We start from the raw sequence: 27,706 nt of genomic DNA, 5'->3' as shown, positions 1-27,706 counted from the left end.
CACATGGCACCCTGACAGGGAACAAGGCTACGTCTGTGTACTAACTGGAATTATCAGATGATTCTTGTAGGTCACATGTGAAAATGTCTCATAAATTTATCCAGAAGTTACATACCCGGGGCCAATGGGCTTCCATTTTAAAAGTAGGAAATTTTGTATACAAATTTTGATTTCTGGCTTCTCTAGAAAAATAAATGGAAGAGGCCATGTGGAAATATTTTCCACATGGTGACTATTGGCTGGAGCTGAGTAGAGACAGAGTGTGTGCTCTCCAGCTCAGCTCCGTCTCCCTCACCCTTCTCGTCTTCTATACTATGCTGTTCTGCTCATCTTGGTAATTAGCTTCTGTAGACATTAAGGTTTGTCACCCTTGCTTTATAGCCACTTCACCTATGTAGGAAAGAAGTTTTAGCCTTCTGCATACAGTCTTTACTATTTCTACAGGAGTTACAATGACGCTACAAGTCTGTGTCTGTTGCTACAGAACTGAGACCTCCCTGATGTCACTTACAATCCAAGTTACCTTTTTTCTGTCTTCACCCTGAGACCTGGCCTGACGTAGGAAGGAACTCTGCTGCAAGCTCATTTACCTCCTGAAGGCTAGAAGCTATTTAAAGCTCCAGACATCTGAAGAACTCTTGACATACTCCTGATCATTCAAGATGAAGATTGTGTTTTGTTTTGTTTTGCTTTATTTTGCCTTGTTTTTGTAGAACCAATCAATTTACTCAGCTTATTTTGCTTTCAATGATCATCACAGTCTGATAAATGTTCTCACAAAGGTGGACTCTGTAGAGTCACAAGTGCAGTCTTTGCAGCCGCACCAGGGCAAGTATATGCGTACAGGCAATCAACTGGCAAAGGAGCATAGGCAGGTCACAGCAGGAAAACTATTTTCAGGTAATGAGGGATCATGGCATTTCCTTTCTCTCCAGAAGTCAGGTTTATGGCCTAGAACTTGTTCTAGTCAAGGAGCCAGACCTGGCTCCTCATCCACACACACAGTTGACACTGTCTTTGTGTGTCTTTGATAGGTTTCTGAAAAGACTGAGGAATGACAGGTAACCTTCTCTCCAAGGCATAAGACAGATAAGTCATTAATTGAAGGACTTACAAATGATTCTGTAAAGGCATTTATGGTTCTAATCCATCACTTCATTCCAGACTGAAATTATCCAGGAATCTTTATGTTAAGAAAATATTAGAGATTTGCAGTTCAGGTCAAAAAGTACTCTTTGTTATTATGGACAGCATCAAACACTTAAGACTGATGATCTATGATGAGTACATCAGTAGGAAAATATCTAAAAATATAAGCTTCTGATGGAGAATCTTATAAAAATAATCTTCACACAAGCAAAAGGAATCCAGATATCTGAACTAGAAAATTAGACTGAATATTACAAGTTGTTCTTCTTCCAAGGCATCTATGAACGAACATTCTCCGGCCAAAATGAGCCCTAATTAAACCTAACAATCTGGGATCATGGGATTAGGTTCAATTGCAAAGCCTTTTGCTCAAATGCTACCTCCTTTGTGAGACCCTCTTTGATTTCAAGGGCAAAGATAGTGTTTCACTTCTCTCTTCTTCTGAAGCACTTAATACTTATGCCTATTAGGGTACTTATCACATTGTACTTACATATTGCATCTTGTTCACAAGCCTGAGAGCTCATCGTTGTGTCCTTGAGATCTTGCACATTACTATAGGATTTTTATAGATCAAGTGTTTGTGAAAGGTAGGAGGGAAAAAGAAAGGAGGGAGAGAGATGAAAGGAAACATAGGCCAGATGGATCAGACACTTAGCATTACTTACCCCAAGAGTCTAGCTCTTCTTCCTGGGTCTTGGCACATGTTGCTTTCTATGCCTTGAATGTTTCCCACTTTATTAGATTAGTAAGCTCCTGCCATCTTTCAAGATGGTTCAGAACTCACTTCTTTCAGGAAGCCTTTCTGCACCCCTCTCTCACATGCCCACATGAGTTCTTTTTACTCCCATTCACAATTTCATTGATCACATGTATCTCTCTGTCAAATTGTGAGCAACTTTAGGCCAAGAATTTTCTTTTGTTCCTTAACAGGAGTTCCTGGCATGGAGGCTTAATAAATATTTGTTGGATGAATAAATTAATGAGGAGCAGCCCCTAACCCTTGCACGTTAACCTAAAGCATGCCTACTTTAAATTTCAAAAGTTACTTAGGAATCTCATCTTGAATATGTGGATTATCTACTTAATTATTCACATTAAAGTTTAATTCTAGGGCTGCCGTTCTATTATGTAGGGAGTTTCTGGTTTCTGGGTCATCTTTCTCAGTCAGTTACCCAGGGAGCAGGGAGTAGAACTCATTTCAATGTCAACCTCAAAAATAGAATGACTTAAAGAAAAACCTATCAAATAATCAGGTAATTCTTCTAAAGTCAAACATAAATAATTCTAATATGCTTTCTTAAAGTATAATGCTCATGTTATATGTAAGTGCTTTCTACATTTATTTCATGAAATGACATAGAAACAAATGAATTATGGTGAGTGGACATAACATTTACTTAAGATTATTCAGATCTGAGTAGAAGTAGCTCTTTGAGTAGAACTTTAAGTGGGGTGATTATGAGAGGATAAGAGCCAATGAAAGCTAGAAAAAATAAACAAGGTTGAGGTTGTGAAAGACAGAAGTTTAAGTTACATTATTAAGTTTGGACTTTATCCTATAGAAAATGAAGAGCTCCAGCATACTTTCAAGGAATGACGTGGTCAGATTAGCCTCCCTCTGTGTTAGTGCAGAAGACATATGAGATCTCTGTGGCTGTTGATACCAAACCAAGGCCTGGCAGCAGGAATGGAGAGGAGCCACATTCATGAAGGATTATCATTTGATGACCAATTCCATGTGAGGTATGAGGAAATGCCTTGTTTCAAATGTTTTTGATAACACAATTCATGTAACAAACACTTCTATTTTCTTCACAGCTTAATTGTAAAATTTGGTACCAGGTCAATAGTGTGGATGTTATTACTAGCCACCCCCTTAACACTCAGAATAGACACTAATGAATGAAAACCAAACAAAAAAACAGTAATGGTATGATTCTAAGGTGGCTTTCCCCCCCAATTTATAAGAAGCAAAGCATTTCCAATAAATTCAATGAAACTGAATCCTAATCAGGAATACATTATCATTAATCAGAGATTTTATTTTGCTCCATTGACTGCTTAAATTTTCAGGGAGCCTTTGATTGAGAGATCTGTGCTAAAACTTGATGATATCAGGCGCATGGCCATTTATTCAACAATACAAGAAGTCACAGAAAAAGGGTTTATGAAAAATGATCAAAATATAAAGCTACAACATTTATGTTAACAAAAGTTTTAATACACACTTGACTAAAAGATGCATACAATGAGTACTGAATCTCCATTCGTAGGCAGCTAACAAGATCCTGAATGAATTTATTAACTTCAAACAAAACTTCAGGTTGTGCACTTAAAAAATTACAAAGCATCTAAAAATGAAAATCAATGATGACTATAAAATATGATGGGATGACTTTAAAGAAAGGGTTCAAGTATTGTTTGTAAAGTTCTTCAGACACTAGTCTTTGAAAACTTTGTGCATTTTCCATCTTTGCATAGTAAAAAACAAAAACAAAAACAAAAAACAGAAAACACACATACCACTTGGTAAACTCCATTGCAATATGTGATTCATTTTGTAACATGCACCTATGTGTACTGCTCATTTACCTAATAGGAGTAGCTCTAATTCAGTGGGTTCATGCAGTATCTCAGATGAGCAATGAAGTTAAGCACACATCTCATCCATGTGTCATTAATTAATGCAGCAAAAGTATAGCGGATGAAATGGGAACTTGCCATCACTTAACACTAACTCTTGTTGGGTAACATTAAAGTGATATACTTGTGCTTTAAGCTCAAATTAATAAAAAAGAGTATTCACATCACAAAAATCAGCAAATGAATGATGTGTACCAAAGAAAATACAGCAAAGAGTTTGAAACTACATATAATCTAATGCCACCAAAAATAATTATAATCCATTGTTTATGATTGGTATGGTTGCATTATCTTTCATGTTCATACACACATAGCTTAAAGCTTGTGTATTTTACACATACACACAAATAATTTAACATTGGAGCATAGGTTTGGTTACCTATGAAATTGCCAGTGTAACAAAAAGTTACACTGACATTTGCCATATGTACATAATATTTGGGGACCACTGTGGTCTGATTTAAAACATAACATCGCACATTTACAATGTTGTTTGTGAAATGCTCAAAAGTTAATTAATAAAGATTTAACTTGTTTTGTAACCACCATGGTTTTGTTTCTATTAAGTCATCGTGGTGCCTCTGGAAGAGCAATAAAATGTACACGATGTACACAGCAGTGACTTAGAATCCACGAGTGAGCAGGATCCAGCAATAGGGAGACAAATAATGCAGTGACAGGAAGAGATGCTAAGTAATCTGAGTTTCCTCCAAGCTGAAAAAGCCATTACCACTAGATAAGGTATACAACCTGTGTCTTATGAAGCCACAGTAAGGTTGGTAACACCTTATAAAGAGCCCAGTTATTACAATATAAACATATGGCTAGTTCTAGAGAGACCGTGTACCTGTGTAGCACCTAGTACTCAAAAAGCAACAACAAGAGTAAGATGTTAGGTTATGGTCTACTGTAGCATGTAGAAATTAAAGTTTCTGCTCTATGACTGTGATACTTCCATAATTAAGGATAGACGGGGAAATCCCCACTGTTTTAAGCAGTACATCTTTAGGACATGATCCTTTCTTTCCAAAGTCAAAGCTAAAGTTATGAGACTAGTGTCATGAATCTTGCTAGGAAAAAACTCAAAGCTAAATCTAGCAAACTGATTTGGTTGTCATAAAGTGAATAGTACAAGTGATGTCCTGTTCCCAAAAAAAGGACCTCAGAGAAGTGCGGGCTCTTTGGGGGCCTTCAGGAAAACCCACTGAAGGGATCATGTACAAGTTTTTACATTCCAAACAAAGCTGGGACCCAATTTCTTTATTAACATATATAATCAACACTCGACAGAAAATGGTCATGATCATATTTATGGAAGAAGAAACCTCCATGAAAGCGAAGTAAACTCAGAGGGATTTGGGAACCCAGATTACATCTGCAAATCTGCCTGGAGGGAAAATAAGGTGAGTTTGTATATAGTAGAATCCCATCGTAATCCAGCACAACATTCCACAGACCAGCAACACACTGTGGGCCAAACAAGGTTTGCTGAAAACGCAACACACAGAATTAAAGACTATTACAACAGTGCTCGTAAGAAGGAGATCGCTGTGTCTGCCCTCGTTACTGGTTTTACAGTGGGGTTCTACCACACATATTCGGAGGCAGGAAGATGAAGCATGAATGAAATACTGACAGTAATAGATGTGAATAAAATGGAAAGCTTTAATTTTTTTCCCAAGCTTTCAACATTGAAAAATCATTTTTTAAATTTAAGGCTTTAAGTTTATCCTCCTTTCACATTAAAGACAGGGAAAGAAAATCCTCAAAACCAAAAACCGAAATCATGAGCTTGGCACTTCTGTGATTAATTTGAGAGGGTATCTACTCTCTTACACTATATACATATGTTTATAATGACATCAAAAAAATTTTAGAGACTTATCAGTACGTACACTCGCATTTACATAATTTTCATTTTTAAATGGGTTATTTTGTTGTTTTGTTCCCCCTCCCAACCTTTTGTTTTCTGGGGGTTCGAGCATTTCATTTTTAAATTGAACTTGTTTTGTGCCCAAACTCCCTGCATCTGTGGCTCCATGTCTTTTTTTAAACAAGCCCAACAATCATTGTACAACATGTTACAAGACAGAACAGAGACAGAGAAATAGAGAAAAGAAACCAAAAAGATGAAGAGCAAACAATAAACTCAAATTTGCAGAGAACCTTTACAAGAAAAATATTTCAGTACAGACAAGTGAAAATGATGTGTCAAAATCTCTTATTTCCATATTTACATTTATAAAAGAATTATACAATAGCATCATTGCTCAAATTCCAGCTCCCATTTCCAAAGAATACTTGTTCCAGCAGAAAAGACAATGCGAAAGTGAATCAACAAGAGCGGGAGTTCCTTGAGGGGCCTGGTCTAGATTAGGGGGTGGGGGCCAGGCAGCTTCCTTGTGTTCATCTGTCCTCTTCATCTTAGGAAGTCAACTGCTCGTTTTGCTGGGGATTGGCTTGCTAGCTGCTTGTTGTATATATGCCATGCAGATTTTACCCTTTCGAAAATTAGATCTTCATGCCACTGGAGTGTGTCATTGGTAGGAAAAGGAAAAAAAAAAAAATCATGCCAAATCATTTAGAAGATATTAAGTGCCAGCAGGCTGAGGAAGGAAAAAAAATCATTTGCTATTTTTTAATGGTTCTTTTATTGCACTTAAGTTTTTGTTGTTGTTGCTCCTTCTTCCTTCAGTTAGAAAAAAAAAAGATTCTGAAATAGTTCTTTTAATAACATTGTCTTTTGCTCCCTTTTATTGACAGGTGGTGGGAGGAGTTCTTTGAAATTATTTCCAAAAAGGACAGTTTTCTTTTACCTCATCCCTGTCACTCCATCTTTAGTTCTGTTGTCATTACCACCCAATGTTCTTGTTTACAGACTTAGTAGTTCTGGCAATGTTGCTGCAAGTATGTCATACCCAGAATCCAACAGTGCAAGGCACCATTCATCCAGTGCAGCTGATTCAGATGGGGCCTTGTTGAGTAGGATCGAACCTCCTCTTCTTGACATTTCTTCCAGAGCGCGTCAAAAGAAGATGCAAGCAGAGGGGGGAAATATCCACAATATTAATCAGATCATAATGAGAGAAGGGGGATGACAATGACAATGCTAGTTCCAGAGCAAAGTAATCAACTCACAACGAGGCAGATTTTCCAAAACAGCTTGAAATTCACAGAATAGCTCACACTTTTGAATGTCTTGGTAACCTCTCCACTAGAGTACATCCATTTGTGAAGACGTAAAGAAACTTCAAGTTTTTCATTTTAAATCGTTGGAAGCCTCATTAGCCCAATTTGTCTTTTGTTTCAGAAGTAACTGGCATGGCCAATTGTAACTAGATGATTTTTATAGGGAGGGCTCTTTCATTTAGGGGGCTATTAGAACTAAGAAAAACTTTAAGCAGCGGTCCCCAACCTTTTTGTCACCAGGCACCGGTGCTCCTATGAGAATCTAATGCCTGATGATCTGAGGTGGAGCTGAGGCAGAGATGCTAGTGCTGGGGAGCGGCTGCAAATACAGGTGAAACTTCGCTCGCTTGCCTGCTGCTCACATTGCGCTGTTGTGGCCCGGTTCCTAACAGGCCATGGACTGGTACTGGTTTGCAGCTCAGGTGTTGGGGACCCCTGCAAAGGTCTTGTAGCTGCTTCTTTCCAAGACCTGAGAATTCTGCATCAGTGGATCAGCCTTTGCCAAAATGGCAAAAAAAAAAAAAAGCCTTGTTCTACTCAAGTTATCTTGCAGCCTTGGGTGTGTGAGCTCTTACCTCACTATGGAACTAGCATTTTTCATGTCTAGAAAGTTGAAAACCGGAGTGCACAGGAAGACAGTACACTCAGAGGAGAATGGACACAGGCTCAGGTTAGTTAAGCAAATGCAGCAGATTAGCTTAGTTGAAAGAAGCAAGTTAAAATGCCTTGCACACAGTGTCCAGTCTCCTAAAAAGTGGTTCCTAGGTTTAAAAAGAGGAAAGAAAGAACCAGCAAGACACTTGTACAAGGCAACAACAAAAGTTGGTTGCAACCTCCCCATGGTCTGGCTTCATGTGGGGCATCAAGCAAGGGGGCTCATGCATTTAATCTGCACACTGGGTGGGTGCAACGCTGCTGCCACCGAGGCATCATGCAAAACTGGAGACTGAGGAGTCCCCAGGAGCCCTCATTCCCCTGCCCACTCACTCAGGGCCAGCTGGATACCCTTCCAGCCCTAAGTTCCAAGAGGATTCGAATATATTCCTCCTCCCCCATAGGTAATTTTAAAAAGACCAAAGCTCAAAATATATATAAAGGCATCCTGCAAAGTTCTTATTTTTCCCGAGATGACCACTTTGATGCTTCTCTTTTAAAATACCAAATGTAAAATATTTTAAAGAAAATCTCCCTCTTCTTTTAAAAAGTTTTCATTAAAACGTCTCCATTTATGGCCTAAGCACATGGTTCATTGGGCTAGCAGGTAATCCAACACAGCAAACACTATTTACAACAGTGATAGTTCCTTTTCTTCCCTATCTCCCTCAAACCCTCTTTTGAGTCAATATTCTTTAAAGCAGGCATTGCAGATGCTGCCCTGAAAATAGATGAGATGAAAAGGGACATCTCTCATAATGTACCTCTCACCGAGTTTGCTTTGGAGCACAGGATCTGCTTCTGCTACCCATGCTCACAGCTCTTGAAAGTAGACACATAAGGAACCACACTTTCCTTGAGTCAGGTGGGGAATAACAGGGACAGCTTGACCTTGTGAAATGACCCTGAAGGACGACAGGCCCCAACCTATTTATCTATGTATTACTGGAAATCAAGAGAAATGTTAAACTAATGTCTCCTCAATTAAAATGAATGGAAAGAGCAAGCCAGCTAGCGCCATGCATGTAAATGATTCTTATTTCCCATATCTAAATTCTTTTATTCAAATTTAGGGAACATCAAGTAAATAGCCACGTCCAAGGTCATAACTGCAATCCAGTTCATTTTTGAATGGAGATAAGAAATTCCATTTCAGCCTGGCATAGAGTCAACCTCCAGTGTCCAAAAGCTTCTTTTTCTTTTTAAAAGTCAGTGTTTGAAGCTTAGATTGCAATTTTTATAGAAATGATGTTATATTGGGTGGCTGGGTTCCTAGGCCAGACCAGAAGGCCAACCACCCTGGAGAACCATGTATTTCTACAGGAAAATGGGCTCTGAATACTGACGAGGACTCCAGGACCATATTTCCTCCACTAAGTGGAATCCCGATGAAGACAAAGAGGGACACTCTTTGTGGCAGACTGGTTGTGAGGGCTCCCCACGCATCTATCAATTGTAAAACCACTATGAGCTGCTGTATGTTCCACTGCTTGTCCTGAATTTTCTATGTGAAAAAAAAAAAAAGTCTTTTTGTTCAATTTTAATATGAAAGCACAGCTATCAGTGTAGGTACTTGCTATCTTCCTTCCACAACTGTTTCATCTGAATACTCTCTGTTCACTAGGATTTTGAAAGCAATTAACTTTCTGATCATAACCTGTAAGCTATTTCTGGTTCATTATAAAATAATATCGTAATCCATAAACCTCACATTGACCCAGTTTTCATCAATTTTTACTACTTCTGAACACCTGTACTTTTGTTCACACTATATATTATATACATTTACATCTATACAAAATTAAAACAAAGCTCTTCAGGTAACAACAGCCATCTCAGATTGCAAAGCCTTTAGATCTTTCAAGGGTATATATTTATCCACCGTTATCACCTTCTTATCTTTCCACGATGAGCCATCACTGACCCCACCCCACCCCCGCCACCACCACCACCACCAAGAACACCTTGGCCACTTTAGACTGAGTTCACTTCCTCAAGTGGCTGAGTCAGGGAGCTGAACTGGCCAGCCTGGCCAGCCTGGCACCACCACCATCTGCTAGATCTGAGTGAGAAAGTGCCTAATCCAGGAAAGATAAGGCTCTAAGGGAATCAGGTTCTTTATTTTACATTGAGCTATGGTCATGGAATTCAGATAAGCAACAGTCTGGTTATCCTCCTCATGGAAAGACTAGCTAACACTGATTCCATTTCCTAATTCTATAAAAAGCAAAAGCAAAAAAAAGAAAAAAGACATTTATTCTTTTGAGAAAATATAATTACCAATATTAAGTTACTTTCAAATTTCACCCAACTTGACATTCAAACAATTCAGTTAACTTTCCTTGTGATAATCCAGGGAGGGTCCTTTAAATTTTCATTTACATGAATACCGAAATAATCTTTTCGTTAGCCGATGAAATGGAGCATAGGCCAAACAGAATTGCTTACGAAGTCAGGCTTAGTAAAAACTTGTAACCCAAGTAACTTCTTATAAAGAAGAAATCACATTTGATAATTACGGACATAATAAGTTACCATCTTTAATGTCAAAAAAAAGCTCTGTCAGGCAGTATGGCCACTACTGCCACTGAACCCCATGGAAAGAGCAAGTAGTGGGACAGTGGAACATGGTGATGGGGTTCCACAGACTGAAACATTATAATGTGGTCAGAAGTGCTCAATGCTCATCCTGAAATCTTGTGATCTGAATTGTAAACAAACTACATCACTGTTACCTTCAAGTTCTTTTCCTAGAATTTCTCTTTCCTACTACCACCACCTATGGTGTCCATATACTTTACGTGAATGCAAATGACTACATTGCGCCCACCTAATTTCCTGTATTAAAATTTGGGGAATGTCCACGGTAAAAATAGATATCCTGTTCATTTTTAAATGGAGATATAAAATCCTCTTTTTATATATATGTCACCTTTCCTAAGCTAAAACAATCCTTCATCTACACAATTTTTTCCAAAGTTTAATAAAAAGCAACAGATCTAATGATCGAATCAAGTAGCATTTTTATTCAACAGATATAGGCTATGAGTCTCCATGAGTCAATCAGAACAGAGGTTTGAAATCCTCTGCACCATAGTTCATACCTTTATTCTGTGTATGTAGGTGATGGAGAGGAAAGGGAACATGAGGTGAGGGTAAATAAATGCAGATGTGGGGAAAAGTTGGACAAATTGGTGAACCAAAAGCCTATATTCATTTTTCACCTTAATGACTTGGAATCCATAAACTAGATCCTCACTTATTATCCTCATACTTTTGGAGTATTGGATTAACTGAAGTTACTAAAATATAGCTACCACATTACCAACATATCAGAATATGTTAAATAAAATAATCTACCAAATAAAACATGCTCTTTCCTTTCAGGAATTCTACAATCTTGCTTATAGAAGTGTTGTTTGCATTAAGCAAAGCTTTCAGACTCTACTATCCTTCTATCTACTATCCTAAAAAAAGATCTAAATTTATTTTAATTTTTATCACAATAATCGTGATAAACCTTCATTATCACTCTACACACAGAAAGGTGCATACATTCACACATGCACACACATTCACATATATTCATCCTTTTTTCCACCTCTGTCAGAGGAAATGTGGTTCAAGAAAAAACTATAAAGAATGGCAGGTAATGTCAAGGGTCAAATCACAGCTAATCTCTCATTTATACTAGAAGAGGTCATGTATGGTGTTATACGTCTACGTTTAAATTACTCCCAGTTATACACCTAAAGAAGTGTGACATTAGGAAAAAGCAATACTTCTGAGCAGTTAATACATTCTCCTTTAATTTGAAAGTGCATGTACTCTCAAATTCTTGGGTTTACTTTGCTAATTTCTCTTCTGGTAATAGAAACCTGGTTTCGAGAGGGATTTCCAATAAAGGTATTGAGAGCAGTCATTTTTACAAACTGTTTTTAACTTCTGAACCTAAAGGAATTTCTTTTGTATTTACCTTGAACTCAATGAGAAACTCAAAGGCTTTCAGTTCAACTAGTAAATAGTTATACTTCCAAATCATTTCTAGACTAATCATCTCCAAAATTGCCATGCACTAGGAAAGCCTAAGCTTTATCATTCAGCACCCAAAGTCTTTTATTGCAAAGTAGAAGCAGTTACTTAACACTTAATATAAACCACATAGCTACTGTTGAAATCTAATGCAAATTCAGATAGATCCTCATGTAGCAACTAAAAGCACAAAAAGCAGCAGCTTCTCCAAATTTAAACTCTTTAAGTTTTTTCACTTTTCACTTTAAAATTCTTTTGCCTGTTTCAGAGCATAAAAGTATTTACTTCACACTCTTGTGTGCCTTTCTACAATTTTTATTATTATTATTATTATTATTATGAGAGTCCTAGGGCATGGGGAGGGGTGTTGACTTAGTGCAGCAGCACATATGCCTACACATTAATCTCCACTCTGCCATCAACAGAGGCTGTTTCTCACCTAAGTGTCCATCTCCGCTACCCCCCCTTTTTTGTCTGTTCTTCTAATGATTAGACATCTCTCTCAGATATAATCTGTACAGGGCCTAATCCACTTATATACACAGTGATAAAGGCTTTTCAGTTTTTCCCCAAAGAAACATGCAATTCAAGCTGTGAGCTAGGCCAGGCCGCTGTTTTGAGGTCCTGCTACAGAATAGTGCTCTTATTTCCAAATGTTGAAATGGTAAATTTGACACTGCGTGTGGCTGGATGGCAAAGATGCATAGTAGACTGTTTCCTAAGCCTTTGAAACTGAGGTTTCCTGATGCCAAAGAGGCTAAAGCCTGGGCATGAGCCAAATTTCTTTTCCTTGAGGAACATTTACAAAAAAGTTCAAAGGGGCATTATAAAATAATAACAGGTTATGGAAGTACTTTAATGTGCAATCACTTATTTATAGTAATGAGCCACTAAGAAAATCTTTGCTTGAATTAGGCCAGTCTGAATAAACATATATTCTTTTGTTAAGTGCCACATGAGCTACTCATTATGTGGGCATTGTCTTATTAATATTATGATGAGAAATTCAAATGTGAGTTGCCCATTTCGTGTGTGTGTTTTTGAAAACACACTAATGGCAAAACTACTGTTCCGCCAAACGAGTTCAAGTTTATAAATATCTCTGTAGAAAAGTATCATTTGATAACAACTTTCCAGGTTGAAGCTGCTTGAAAACCTGTAGGCTTAGTCATTAAATCCTAATGTAGTAAAATTAACAGAAAATGTTAAATTTATTTAAATCATTTTTTGGCTTTTCTTTCATAATCGGTTTCTAATAATAACATTTTACCTGGTTTAAATATACTGAATTCGAGATTCCAAATAAAAAACAGACTAAACTTCATAATTAAGGCAATTACTCAAATAATTCAGGTCAAAAACTTCCTCTTTGAGTAACTAAATGGAGGCAAAGCGGGTTTTGAATTTAGGTAACGGTCTTATTTCCCACTTAAATTTGTTTCTATAGGTCTGGATGAAACTTAATTTATCACGAGGACTATTTGGCACAGGAGGTCTTATTTACAAATCACAATAATCAAGTCACTACAGAATTAAAAGCTATAAAAAGCAATTATCCAATGAATCGGAGGTATGAAAATATCCAAACTGGATAAATTAGGTTTAAAATTTTTGATCATAATTAAGGATTATTTGTGATTATCTGGCATGTCTATTTAAATAAACTTAGTTTAGTGATCAGTGTACAATACAAGCTAAAAGGTCACTATGAAAATGCACCAGGCCTACCAGTTAGGTCAATACTGGCAGTTAATTAGAAAATATTAAGTATCACAAAGCCATAGATTTCAAATTCCAATGTGAAACTAATTCAGCTGGTTAGGGAATTAATGAAAATATATTTTATTTAATCTGCTTTTAAATGAAGCTTTTCAAATCACAATGCTATATAAATTCCATGTGAAAAATTGAAAAAATGGTTATTTGCTTGTGAAAATTTCAAAAATTCAATGGAATATAAGCCTGTTTTAAACATACAGAAATAATTTATATCCACTATTTCCAACTACGCAGTTTCTTTGATTATCTATGTATAAATAAATATATCTCAGAATGCTGGCTCCTAAAAGCTGAAATGTCTCATAAAAAACTTTTACTTAGTTCTCCTAAACCATGTGAATTCCTTCTATAATTTATGTTTTCCCACTTGCCTGAAAATGACATTTGAGTTTCCATGTTTCTTCTTTTCTGACCCATTTCTGAATAAAAATATTCAATTTTAGCAGTTTTACTGTTAAAACTTGTAGCAGGAACTCAAAACTTGGTTATGTAAGCAGAAAAGAGAAGTGCCAGAGCCACTGAGAAGAAGGCATGCGGCGTTGCTTACTTAAATCCCCATCCTGTGCCCCCAAGGACAATAGCTGCTACCAGGATGGCACCAGCGATGGAGCCTATTATGAGATTGGTGGCACTAGGACCTGTGACAAAGGATCATGGGAAGAAAGTCATATGAGCCAATCACTTTCGTTACCACAAGGGAAAGGCAGTTAAGCGGTTTCAGGAAGTAAATACCCTGCATAAAAGATTGCTAAACACATAAATCGCCTGTATTACTTAGCCTAATTGCACTTTCGATTCTATGGATAGCTACCGTTTGGATTTGAATGCCTTTAAATCTAAAGCTTCTGCAGTATTGACAATTAAATTCCATTAAATTCACCTTTTGCAGAATTTGAAGCAAATATGCCCCGATTGCTGTCATTGCCTGTCTTTCTTCTCCTCCCCTTTCCCAATATCATGAATCAAACAAGTAAAAAAGTGCATAAAGAACATGACTGAATTAGAATTAGCTCAATCTGATTGGCAGATGAGGGCCTGAAAAGAAGGGAAAATATTCTACTGAAGTGTTCTTTCAAGCAATACATATAGTTGTCTGAACGCTAAATTTTTATCCCCAACTGTGAGACAGTTAAAATTCAGAAGTCAGAAGGTTACTAATAAAGATCTGACTTTGAAGTCTTGTTCTCAAAGATAGATTTCTTTACTGTATGAACCCACACAGTGTTTAAACAGCAACATGGGGTTCCAAAGGCAAGATTAAAAGAATCGTAAAACTCATTTGGGTAATTTTGGGGAAATGGAGAAAGAATTCTTTAAGTTCGATTAAGGCTATCTTTCAAGTTCCCATTTGAAGTTTGAGGCTTGGATATATATACATAAAAAGAAGGGAACAGGAAGGACAGCAAGAAAAAAAATACAAAACGGAGTTTCTGTCAATTGTTTGAGTAAGAGTTGATAAATATTACAACACACACTCTCCACTCACATGAAAAACACCTTACCTCACTATTTTTAAATGTAAGCAACATTAACCTTAACACAATTATTTCAAACATCACATCCTACAGGATTCTAATATGCAGGAACAGTGTCTCTCAACAGCAAAATATTTTCAGTCCTAACATTATGTCCCTGTTCTAGAAGTCACAAGGCCAATTTTGGTAGTTCCCCTAAAATTCTCGATTTTGTGCACACATTTGTCGCTGTGTAAAATAATTCTCTTTTCTGCTCACATCAGTGCCCTCAACTGTGTACATAAATGGATGCCACTTTTAGCAGCACTAAAATTGTGTGCGGCATATGTTTTTACTCAGAGACTACCCAGTGCTTGTGGGTGTGAGTAGAAAGGTGGAGGACAGCTGCAATGGGTGTCTCGGGAATGCAGCCTCTTCAGGCTTCTGGGCTTGTGACAGACACACTCTTAAGACTAACCACTGAGGTTCCACAGAACACCAATCTCAGTGGCCTGTAGAGGTACACCAATAAAATAATAATACTAATAATGAGAACAATAAAAACAGGTTGGCCGCTATATATTATACATATGAGCATTTACGACATGCCAGGTGCAGTTCTACTAAGCACTTGACAAGGCTTATTTCATTTGATCCTCACAAAACTATACAAGGTAGGAACTATGACTATCTCTGTTGAACACATGAAAAAACTGAGGCTTCTAGAAATTGATAAGTGATGGAGGCAAGATTTAACTCAAATTTGTCTGACTCTAAAGTTTCTGCTCTCTATCAACAGTCAGAAAGCTCCAGCCCACAGCCAAATCTGGCCCTGCTGACTGTTTTTTCAAAGAAACTCTATTAAAGCACAGCCACACTCATTCGTCTACATATTGTTTACCACTGCTTTCATGTTAGGACAGCAGAGTTGCATGGTTGTGACAGACATCCTGTCACCTGCAATGCCAAATGCATTTACCATCTGGCCTTTCGCAGACAGTTTGCTAACCCCTGTGCTAATGAAACATTATGCCATTTGTATGTATTTTCTCCCCACGGTTTAATAGGGAATCAAATTTTGACACAAACATTTAAAGATATTTATATTACCATGTACATAATCTATGCTTTAGACATGATTTGCACATTACTAGCTCAGAGAACAGGTTGGAATTAAAATCAACACATAATCCATGAGAAATGATTCCGAATGTACAATTATTAGCTAAGGAGTAGAAATAAAAGCAAACAAAATAAATAAGACAAAACCTCTGTCCATGGAATCCTTAGTGACTAAATGAACATTATTCTATCAGTTAAATTAGAAACTGTTAAAACTATATCATCCTATGTAGATTTTATTCTTTTTAAATGGTATTTACTTTCAGCAATTAAGGTGAAATTTAAAATTCGAAGGAAAAAAATTAGTTAACTAATAGACAAAAACAGTATATAAGCCAAGAATGATAACATCTACTTTCAATACATATACACACACCTATACAGACTTACCTGTCACAACCAGAAAAGGCCACAAACCAACAACACTGAAAGGGATGGATGGAACAAATGCTGGTAACAAGGACTATGCTTTACAACAAAGGCCTTGGATTTTGCCTAGCTCTAAGACTCGAAGGGAAAATTATTAAAACTCATCCCTTCAGTTAATACATTGTAGCCCACCAACAGCCAAGAAATTATATGGAGAAAATAGAATTGGGATGATTTTTTAAAAAAAAACTACCTTTCTTCCAAGGAGGAATTTCACATAAATGTACAGAATTTCCTCTGGAAGAGAAATGTTACTTCTATATATAATCCAGTCAACAGAGCCAAGGTGAAATTTCATAAAATAAAGTTCTTATTTTCTCTGAATATTTTACTTCTGTGATATACTTTATTTTCTAATCAGAAAGGAGAAACAAAATCTCTTTTCCAGTATTTCTAGCTTCTTCTGGGTTAACTAGTTTCACAGCCAACATCCATCAGAAGAGCCAAGTCTAGTCAAAAACCTTGAGATCCAGGAGGGAGAAGGTTTATCTCCAAAACAAAGTGTGACCTACAGAGCTGCTTCCCTCTTCGTGCCATTTCTCCCAGATCCTGTAAGTAAAAAGAGCTTCTGTGTGGTGCAATTGATGGCATTAAGGAGGTACGTGTGTGATGTTATCAGCAAGCCCGTGGTTTGGGCTGGCTGAGTGGAGAGTATCTGGTGATTTCTTAAGATACCAGTAATTTGTTCCTGTGCTGCTGTGAAGTGTTCACCACCACCACGGTGAGTAGAAAAGACAGCATGAGAAGGAGTATTTCTGTTATTTGCAAATGCTCTCTCTGTAATTAGAGAGAGAGAAAAAAAACCAAAATATGATAACGTTTTAATCTATAGATTAGCAATCTCATGAAAGCAATATCCCATGAACTGACAGCTATTCTGAGGATGCGTGGATCAAGTACAGAGCAACCTAAATAAAGGCACCAGAGAGCTGTATTTCCGTGAGGGCTTAATGGGCAAGTGATGCGCAATATATTTATTAACATGCTGGCTATTTTTAAGACAAATCCACCAGATAATTAACAACTGTTCACTTAAGGTTTTGCAGGTTTGGATTAAATATCTTCTCATTCTTAATGCTGCTGGCTCCCAAAAATTTATATAAACTTTAAGATAGTAACCTGTTTTGTTTTGTAAAAAAAAATAAAATAAAGGCAGTATCCTAAATATCTTCTTTAAAAAAAATTAAACTGAAGCCTCCTATATTGTTCAAAAAAATTGGAGAAAATATTAGCGACTATCATTCAAATTATTTTTAAAAAGAGCTACAACTGTTGGTAATTCCTAGGTGTATATGTGGATCTATTTGGTGATGATTAATTTTGTTACAGGAATCTTAATAAAACACCCATATTAAAGCATTTTTTGCCAATAAATAATTTTTTTTTTTAAAAAAGGCATATCTTAAAATTGTTTTTTTCAAGTGGAGGAGCAATGGAAAGGTTTGGACCATTGCCTTAAGTGTAAAGACATCATAAGCACCCCAATATTATTTTATGCCCCACATTGGTCCAGACAGGAGAAGGTTCTCCACTGCACAGAAAACCACAAGACACGAACACGTCCAAATCACACCACAAGTTGCACTACCACGGGACACACATCAATGAGACGACACATGGGAAGTCAGGTACCAAGGGTCAGCTCACACACCAGGAACCAAACAGAAACACTCTGAAACTCATAAAGATGCTTACTCTATTCCCCACCCTGTGCCTCCAAAAATCACCCCCAGGGCCAGAATGGTGCCTGCCACAGCACCTATTAGTCTGCTTGTGGCCATGTTCACTGTGTGGAGGGAAAAACGGAGATTTTTTTTTTTAACAAAGGAAATTAATTACACACTGATTTCACTAACATACAAAATAATCTCTTTAGGAAATGTTTTGAAATTCAGTTAAATAAAAATCTTTGCTTTATGATTTGAAATTAAGATCTACATACACACTGAAAATATTCGAGGATAATTTTGAATTTACCTTCAAACTCCACTAACCCTACTTAAAAACATAATATCTTATACCTTTAAACACATAAATAATCCAATTTGAGATACTCTTCCTACGAGGAGTGAGGTAAAATTAAAATGTAGTTTACACTGCATAACAGCACATCTATATTTTAATTATGAAAGTAATAAACCATTAGTATATTTTTTAAAAAATTCTTGAGCTGTAAACTAGGTCTAAGCTACATCTTTTTAAAATTCAGAACTTGTTCAATTCTGCGAAAATCTTTACAAATTTAAAAAGAGAGTATGTTTAAAATTAAATGGACTTTTATCTGGAAAGTTATTTTACCTGAAAAAGTTTATTTCAAATAACTGCATTTACTTAGGGTTGAGTGTGTCTGTGTGTGTGCATGCAAGTGTGTGGACCTATATTTACTTTATCTCACATTTCTATGAATCAAAAGTACTGGCTTCAAATCAGTCCACTAATGGAAATAGAGATTAGCCTCAATAAGGCTGCATTTATAGACTGTGTGCTATGAGACACAGTGAAAACAAAACATAGAACCACGACTGGAACTCACAATTTCCTAAGGTTTAATATTGGGTTCATTGACTTTTTAGCTAAATAGTCTTCCAAAAAAGAGAAAATCTTAGATTTCTAAGCCAGGTAAGCAACTGTACAATTACTTCATTTTATCACAGGGCAAATAATGAGAGAGAGATTCTAGTTTTACCATTACCTAAGTACAACCTGAGTTGTTCTTAAACACAAAAAAGATGGGGACACAACAGAAAACAGAAAAAGGCTATTGAGAGCAGTGAGGGGAAAGGAAAAAAGACCAACATATAAGGTAGTGGTAATGTTTTCCAAATATGACGATATATAATTCAAAATAACCTAAATTACAACTCAGATTTCCAAATTATGGAAGCAAATACTGAGATAAAAGGTATTCCAGATATAATGCCTCATTTTTTTAAGACCTTAGAAAATCATTGTTTTCAGAATATTAAATTAATTAGGATATATTATATGTAGAAATAAAAAAATATATTTTATATATATATTTTTTTGCTTAAGTTTTAGGCACTGGCTCTCAGAGCCAGAATACACGAGAGTCCTACTACCTCTTTAATTTTTATATAAGCCATATATGCTAAATTATAGAAAATGTACACACACTCCTGTAAAATTTGATGCTGAATAAAAATTTGTTAATTTTTAAAAAATTATAGTAACTGTATGAATGATGAATATAAATATTTTAAAGGCTAAGGATGTAATTTCTCACTGCAGAATCAAGAGAATTAGGCTATCCATCATGTAGGTGTTCAAAACACAACCAGAGGAACAAGACATTTCTACAGATACTTCAAATATATGTGCAAGATAAACAGATAGTCTGTAATCTCCATTGAACAAGAATAATTATCTCCAAATTCTTAACTGATAAGTAAGTATGTACTCTTAACACCAAAGCAAAATAAAAGTGAGAAAATAGCATTTTCAAAAGTATCCTCTCCCCTCCTTTTTCTTCCACCCTCCTACTACTTCGAATTCTGCTATACTGAGAATATATGTAAAAGTCATTTGATCCTTTATCAAGATAGTAACAAGGTTATCTTTTCTAGTAAGTAGGGACTAAATCTGTTTTCAAACCGACATGAATTAATTGAGTGGCTCACAAACAGGTGAAATTTTACAGGGGATATATTTGCAAACTGAGGTCTCAGCTGCTCTTCACAGCTACTAAGAATTTATCTTATTGAAAAAAAATTCCTGGGACCTTTGAGAGCACATGCTCTGATTTTATTTCTATACTAATTTATGATGTAACTGTATTTGTTCACTCACTCACTCATTCTTTCATTATCTACTAAATGCCCTCTTCTGTTCTAGGAACTATAATGGGCAAATGATGATAGACCTTATTTTTCTTTTCATCCCATGAAACCTGAAGATGGAACTCTTAAAGATTCTAGCTTAAAAAAAAAAATTCTAACTAATAACACAGTCCTCTTATCAGGGACTTAACTTTGTTCCTTAACTCTTTGACACACTTCTCTTTCACTATTGACTGTGAAAACTATCATTTAGTAGTATGTCTTCATTGTTGTTTCCTTGTTTATTTCTGTTGTTCGTTGGTTTATAATTATTACTTTTAGTCTTGGTTCCTACTATCTAGGTTCATATGTACTAAAATGTAGACTTTTTGAGAAGTATATAGTATCAAGACACAAACTATGAATTTTCTCCTTTTCTTAAGAATTTCTATTTTATATATAGAATTCTTCCACAGATAAGTCATGTTTCAGACATTTTGAAATTGTGTTTTTGAAACCGAGTGATTCTTTTTCTTCTTCTTCTTACTTTTAGGGAGTTTCTGAAATAGAAAGGTGCATTATTTAGTCCATGTGATTCCAATGAGCTAAAAGGGGCTATAATCCTATATCCCTTAATATTTCCAAGACAGGAGGTATCAAAATCATCATTTGTATTCCATGGACCAAAGTTCTTTCTGCCGGATTTATTATTTTGCTAAAATTTAAGATTAGAAATAAATACTAAATATATTCTTTAGAGTATAATATTGGCATGACAGATATTTTATCTAGCTCTATATTTCAACATGTCAGATCTACACTCATCTCCTTACTCTTTTTCATGAAATAATAATAATAATAATAATAATAATAATAATAATAATAATTAAGTTCATTTTGGGATATATTGGGACAAATATCTAAGAAAATAAAAAATAAATTATTTCATATAAGAATATTATTTCAATCAGTTTAGCTGCCTATGAAAATATCATGGCATTTTTCTGAACCTAAAGAAAACAAACTCACAGTTATTGAAAAATTTTAGAACATGGTAAATCCTTACATTATTAATGAGGCTATTGCTAATGAGAAAAATATCTTAGTGAAATATAATTATACATAAGCATAATCATATATGAAAATCATAACTTCTCATATGTAATCATCTGAACTACAAATCACAGATTTGTGCACTCACAAAAGAAGTCATCTTTTAAAAAGATACATGCAAAAAGTAAACATAAACACTAAATAATACCCTTCAAGGTATTAAGACTTAGAAATTATTGTTTCCAAAATACTAAATGCTAATAATATAACACTTCCTTCGACAAGTAATAAATCAGCTAATAAGCTTAATCATTACTTGGTTATTGTTTCACCCCTTCTACTTATTATTATGCTTTAAGAACCAGCATAACTTAATGTATACTCAGCTTTAAATGAGGCCATGTACAATAACAGAAAAGGCATCGGACTCAAGATCAGGTAATCTGTGTTTTATTCTTGGCTCTGCCCCAACTATCTGTTAACCCTGATCATTAAATTAGTTTTCTCATTTATAAAACAATGGGCCTGGACTAAATTTCCACTAAGGCCTTTCTATCTCTGATTTGATGACTATGGTCATGATGAAAGGGTCCGAACAAAGCTTCCCAGGAAGCTCTCTGCCCTTCCATATCAACAAAAACATTTGATCTGTCCCAGCATCTTCTCTTCCCTCCTATGATGGTGATATAAATCATCCAATAAGAAAGGTTCCATTGTATCTCATAATGAGCACCATGCAAAGGTACCTACAAATTAACAAAAGTTATGGATACTTGACAAGCCTCTTCCCACAGCAGGTCACAATTCTAGGTCTCTTAAACAGAGTTCAAATATACACTACATTTGCTGAACAGTGGGTCAAAAGTGGACAATTTTAGTGCAGAGTGACTTCAATAGCAATGTTTTCATGTGTTTTCAGTTCCTACCTAGCTGAAGAGGTTGAATTTTTATTCTTCCAGCAATTTATAATTAAAATGAAAGAAATACCCAAAATACATTGGTTCATTTCTAACAACTTCAAATCAATGGAAAGAGTCACAGAATTCACCTTTACTTTTACTATTTTGGCCTTGATCCAAAGGGCTGTAGTTGGGTACAATTTATCTTTTATGCTTGCTGTCATTAAAAAAAAAAAAAAAGGTAATAGTTTCATTTTCCTTCTTGAAATTTTTCTCTATAGCAAGTATAATGAAATTAAGTAAAACTAAGTATTTTTAATACCCTCTCACTATGTCTATACAAAAAAAACCTTCATCTATGGATATGACAGGTCAGATTATTGCAGTGTTGCTCATTACACATGGCAAGCATTTGGCAGGGCCCGAACACAGCTCCATAAGGCAAGTGCCAACCAAACCTTCGATCATGAAAAAGAATATACAGCATGCAGTTATAGAGAAAAACCTTGGCTCCTCACGCAGCTGCTGAACCCACAGTCAAGTGAGTACTGATTGTTTCAATATCTTGAGTTCATTTCCTATTACTCTTCAGCAAGGCAATATAACAAACGGATACTGGTAAACTGAAAACCAGCACCAATATGCAGCATTTCCTTCCCTTATATGTTCCCAAAGGGAAGAGATGTAATATTTATTGAGTGTTTACTGTGTGCCAAGGATGCACTGTATTTTAAATAGTAGACAGTCAATGAATACTTGCTACCCAGATAAAAATAGAAGTACATAGTTTCTCTTTCATCATCTTCTTTTAATCAGAATATCAAAAATAAAATCATAAAACCTACAACAAAGTGTTAAAGTTTTGATTTCTGTTGTTTCCCATTTTACTAGTATATTAACAGATTTTTCTATAAAGGCTGAAAAGATATAAATAAATAAAGATAAAGCTATTATTTAGTTATGCTAAAATTGCTCGACTTTTCTGGAAATCTAATAATTTACAATAATAACTGCTCTTCATTAATATCAATTAATGGCTTTTTCAATTTAATCAAGATTATTAGAGATCATGAAGATCTTAATTTTAGAACCAATGGTTATCCTGACCCTAATGACTCCATTGTCTTCATTAAGAATGTGAAAAACAATAACAACAACAATAAAATATACCAAAATGCTTATATTGATCACCTCTGAGTTGTAGGATTAAGGGTGATATTTATTTTTTTTTAATTTTTTCTGTATGTTCAAAAATTTTCTACTATAAATATGTATTACTTGCATGATCAAAGAGGCTATCTTTAAAGATCGTGCAAAATAGCACCACCGTGCTAAATAAGGAAAAACCAAAACAAACAAACAAAAAAGGCAACTGTGAATATCTCCTTCTCTAGAATGCAGCTATTCACTATATGCCCCCATATAAGTTTTCTAGGCCTGGATGGATATAGGAAGGAGGAATAGATAGAGTCAGACAGTTAATAATCCCCTACCCGACCTAATGAAAAGAGACAGAGTCTAGGCCGATTTAGCTCTGCCCATCTGTTCAGGCACCTTTATCCATCCCTTGAGGAAACAGCATGTAGATCTTTAAGAGAATCACAGACATGTATGGAGAGAAAATTTGGAAAAAAATGAACCTCTGCTTCTCCTGTCAGAGCCTAAATTTTCTCTAAATCTAACTTCTGAAGGTGGATCCAAGAATTTTTTGTTCTAGTTTTAAAGTAACAAAAGACTACATGTAAAAATGAAATTGGTTCCTTTTTAGAAACAGAAGAACAGAAATAGACTGTGAGGGTGTGATTATTATTCTTATAGAAGTTTAATATCATGGACATATTAAGCAAATGCATGGAAAGTGTTTTAACACACTCACAATTACCGAACATTAAGTACACACTTGAGTCAGCCTACATCCCTTCAGGAATTTAAGACTGTAGAGCTTCATACGCTTTTGAAGTCTTATTTTCTCATATGGACAATACTGAAGTTCAGAGTTTAAATGAAATTTTGTCCCAAAACTAAGCAGATCGAAATGGCACTATTTCTACACACATATTTCCCACCTGCAGGAAAAAAACATGATAGTTATTTATAAAATACTGTTAGCAGAATCATCAAAAAGAAGAACCTGATGTACAGTGTCACTGGGATACACTATTCACTCCTTGGTTTTCCAGGTACGTACAATGCCATAGGTGCTACTGTAAGCCTATTGCAACTAATGACTTTTCTTGGTCTTAAAAAATAATATCAGGGCTTGGGAATGGGGGGAATAATGAGAAAGTGATTACCATATTCATGATGACATAGATTACGTTATAGTATTATGTAACAGAAGAAACTGGGCCTAATATCGGGCACTTGGGTCCTGGTCCCAGCCCTGCTTCTGGTTACCTGGGTAACTATAGCATATTACTTGACCTCAGGGCCTGGGCATCCTCATCTGCAAAATGAGGATGGTCTAGTTGGTCACTGAGACATCTTCTAATTCTAAAATTCTAATTTCACTCCTTTTAATGGTTGATAAAAAACAAAGGTCTAGATCTTTCATGTTTTCTTTGAACAATTCAAGTTCTGTGAACAAAATTCAACTTCTTCCTAATCAAAAGTGTATTTAAAACAGAGTATAGAAGACTACAACTTCCACATTTTAGTCTTCACTTCTCAAGTACAATTTCACTCCTCAAGTACAATTTCACTTCTCAAGTACTAAGGAATGACAAGACTCTCATGTCAGCCAAAAAGATTTATCTGTTAGAAAACTCACATAGCTTAGATGAACTATAAAATTAGCATTTGTTATTATGAAAAAAGAATGAAGTTTAAAGAAAAGAAATGAAACTGGAAGAAAAGAAATTGGTAAATTTACTCCCTCCTAATCTCAGTTCTAGACTAAGGGGTAGTTCAAACATTTTTTCAGTATGATATACTAGAATCCTTATTTCTACAGTAACATGAATTATACATTTTAATGGCAGAAAGAGGTATTTTTACGTGTCTCCTTTCCAATCTATTACGTTTTATTGGCACCATTGGAAAAGTACCAATAAATTCCGTATATTAAGAATTGAAACTGAAATCACACAAACCCTTGGGTCCCTCATCCTTGCGGGGGTGAGGGTTCCTAACTGGATCCCGGATACTGCAGTCTGTCCCTGCCCAGGTGAAATCACAGATGCAGGTGGCTTCGTTACTACACACCTGGGAAGAACAAATAACAGAGATGGAACATTTTCACTGTGCTTTGTAGAATACTCGTGATAAACATAAAAGAGACATGGGGTCTGGCAGACACTTTAAAAGCCATTTTCAAATTTTTTAAAACTCTCCCACAGTTTTGAATACTAGGCAAGGGGAATTCATGTATGGATCAAATAGCTGAATGATGTTTTTTCAGTTAATTACCAAAAAAAATATTAAAAGGAAGACATTTTAATTAAATGTTATTCACATTGATATTATTTAAGTATAGAAATGTCTAACGATGTAGTTTTTTTCAGAAATAGGACCATATTAAGGAACATATATGTTTAATTCAAGGAATTAATAGATACTGGGTTCAAGAAGTGTTGCTAGAGATTAAAGATCAGGAGACATAAATCACCAATGCATTGCTCATTACTTCACCATATTCAACACCAAATTCATTTGGTGATACTTTTCCAGCCAAATAAGCACCCCTCCCACTTTCCCTCTCTGCCATGGTATCTCTTCTCTCAGTCAGCCAGGCTGGAGCCCCTCCTAGAATGATCTCTGTCTCCTGTCTCTTCCTCTGGGAACCAAGCAGCAAGCTGGAATGGACTTGTAATTTAGATGAAATAAATAACCGTCTGCAAACTAGAGATATAGTAGTTTAAACCCTTATTTGCCTGTAAAATACATTCAGAGACAGATTATTAGAGATGACAAAATCAAACTTAAGCTTATTGATATAAGAGGCTTTTTACTCTGAAATGTTACAATACCATGATTAGATTAACAAGACTGAATTTGACCTTTTTTTTAAACAAGATTAAAAAGTGGGAGGAATAGTAGAGAATCAAGGGCCCTTTTATGCACTAAGTTTTATAATGCTTATAAAGCAATAACTGAAAGGTTCTGCCCAGTGCATTAATTTGAACAGCAATTATTGAATATTTACTATGTGCCAGGTACCTATGCTAAGTGTTTTATGTATAGCATCTCATTATCCTCACACTAGCATTACGATGGATGAGAGAGGTTAAGTGACTTGCCCAAAGTCAGAAGGACAGCAAGAAGTAGAGCCAGGATTCAAACACAGGATTCTTCTAGCCCCCAAATTCATGCTCTTGATCACTAGGCAATACAGCTTCCCTTGTGAGCCTATGATTCAGCTAAACTTGAAACTATAATACATAGTGGTTGAGCGTATGCTTCTTAGGCCTTTCTACCTTATTCTATTCTATATCACCTGCTTAGCTATCTATATTTTCGAGTATTTTCCCCTTCATTCCAGCCTCTTCCTTTTATATTATCATTCTCAGCTTCCTCATGTCTCTTTTATCCACTTCTGAGCTCTGCATAAATTTTGAAATATCTTCCTTTTACAAGCTCAATTTGAATAATTATTAAGATGTTTTTAGATATTAAGCCTAGGTTTGCCAGAAAATGTCTGCCCAAACTCTTTCTTCATAGAATTAAAGATACATGCAGGTAGGGGGAGCAGCTCCTCTTTGGCTGGCAATGATTCAAACATAACTACAGAACTTTAAATGTGTGAATTATCAATGATCCAACTTCCAGTCTGATCTGATCTTGTACATATAGACACCAAGTATGCATTTTGAATAGCTGAAAGGGAATTACTGAGAAGTTTAAGTTATTTTGAACAGTATAAAGTAATCACATTGGGTTGATACAGTTCATTTAGGAATCATATCAATTTTCTTCCAACTCCTTAGATGTCAAGCTATATCTAGAGAATGTGGTGAATTCAAATAGCCAGTGATAAAAGAAATAACAAAAATATACCATATCAATACATATAGGTGTCATTGTTAGCAGATAAAGATATTAAGAAAATAATCATAGTGCAGATATAGGCAATAGCCACAAAAGGCGAGTAGGTGAACTAGAAGTCTAATCATTGTGAACTCTGACGATGCCAGACATTGAAAGTTTGAATTGGAACATTAAAGCCTACTTACCCCATGGCCTGAACAGACTTTACCCTTGGAATCAAGTGGGCAACTGCTCATATTTAGGGCCTGAATCTGCAGGCACTTCCGATCTAAACACATCATAGATGGGCCGCATGGCGTCCCATCTTCCACATAGCCCACATCTGTATCATCATCTAACACCACATGAGCACCACTAAAAAGAGAGAGATATTCATACAATCATTAGCACCACACTTAGAAATATAATGTCAACATGAATGAGCCTTGCTCTTCATGATGCTGAAGAGGCTGTCAGAGGGCATGGATTTCTCCTCGCATACTCCACTTTTCCTTTCCCCCTTCTCCACCTCCTCTTAATAAAAGAACATGATTAAAGG

General features: G+C 35.8%; 1 protein-coding gene across 1 annotated transcript in view; it reads right to left on the bottom strand.

The window, feature by feature from the left end:
• Positions 1-3,726: 3,726 nt before the first annotated feature.
• Positions 3,727-27,706, bottom strand: part of ADAM23 (ADAM metallopeptidase domain 23) — a 144,592-nt gene continuing 120,612 nt past the window's right edge. The window contains exons 23-26 of the mRNA XM_039844553.1: positions 27,354-27,522; positions 25,275-25,386; positions 13,997-14,087; positions 3,727-6,807 (exon numbers count right to left, since the gene is read on the bottom strand). Of these exons, the coding sequence (XP_039700487.1) occupies positions 6,759-6,807; positions 13,997-14,087; positions 25,275-25,386; positions 27,354-27,522 (421 nt within the window). The 3' untranslated portion in view covers positions 3,727-6,758. The remainder of the gene's footprint in view (positions 6,808-13,996; positions 14,088-25,274; positions 25,387-27,353; positions 27,523-27,706) is intronic.

The sequence above is a fragment of the Pteropus medius genome, unplaced genomic scaffold, assembly GCF_902729225.1.
Source record: "Pteropus medius unplaced genomic scaffold, Ma_sr-lr_union100, whole genome shotgun sequence".
Taxonomy (NCBI): Eukaryota; Metazoa; Chordata; class Mammalia; order Chiroptera; family Pteropodidae; genus Pteropus; species Pteropus medius.
The sequence above is the reverse complement of the archived record's forward strand: the minus strand, read 5'-3'. Positions and strand labels throughout refer to the sequence as shown.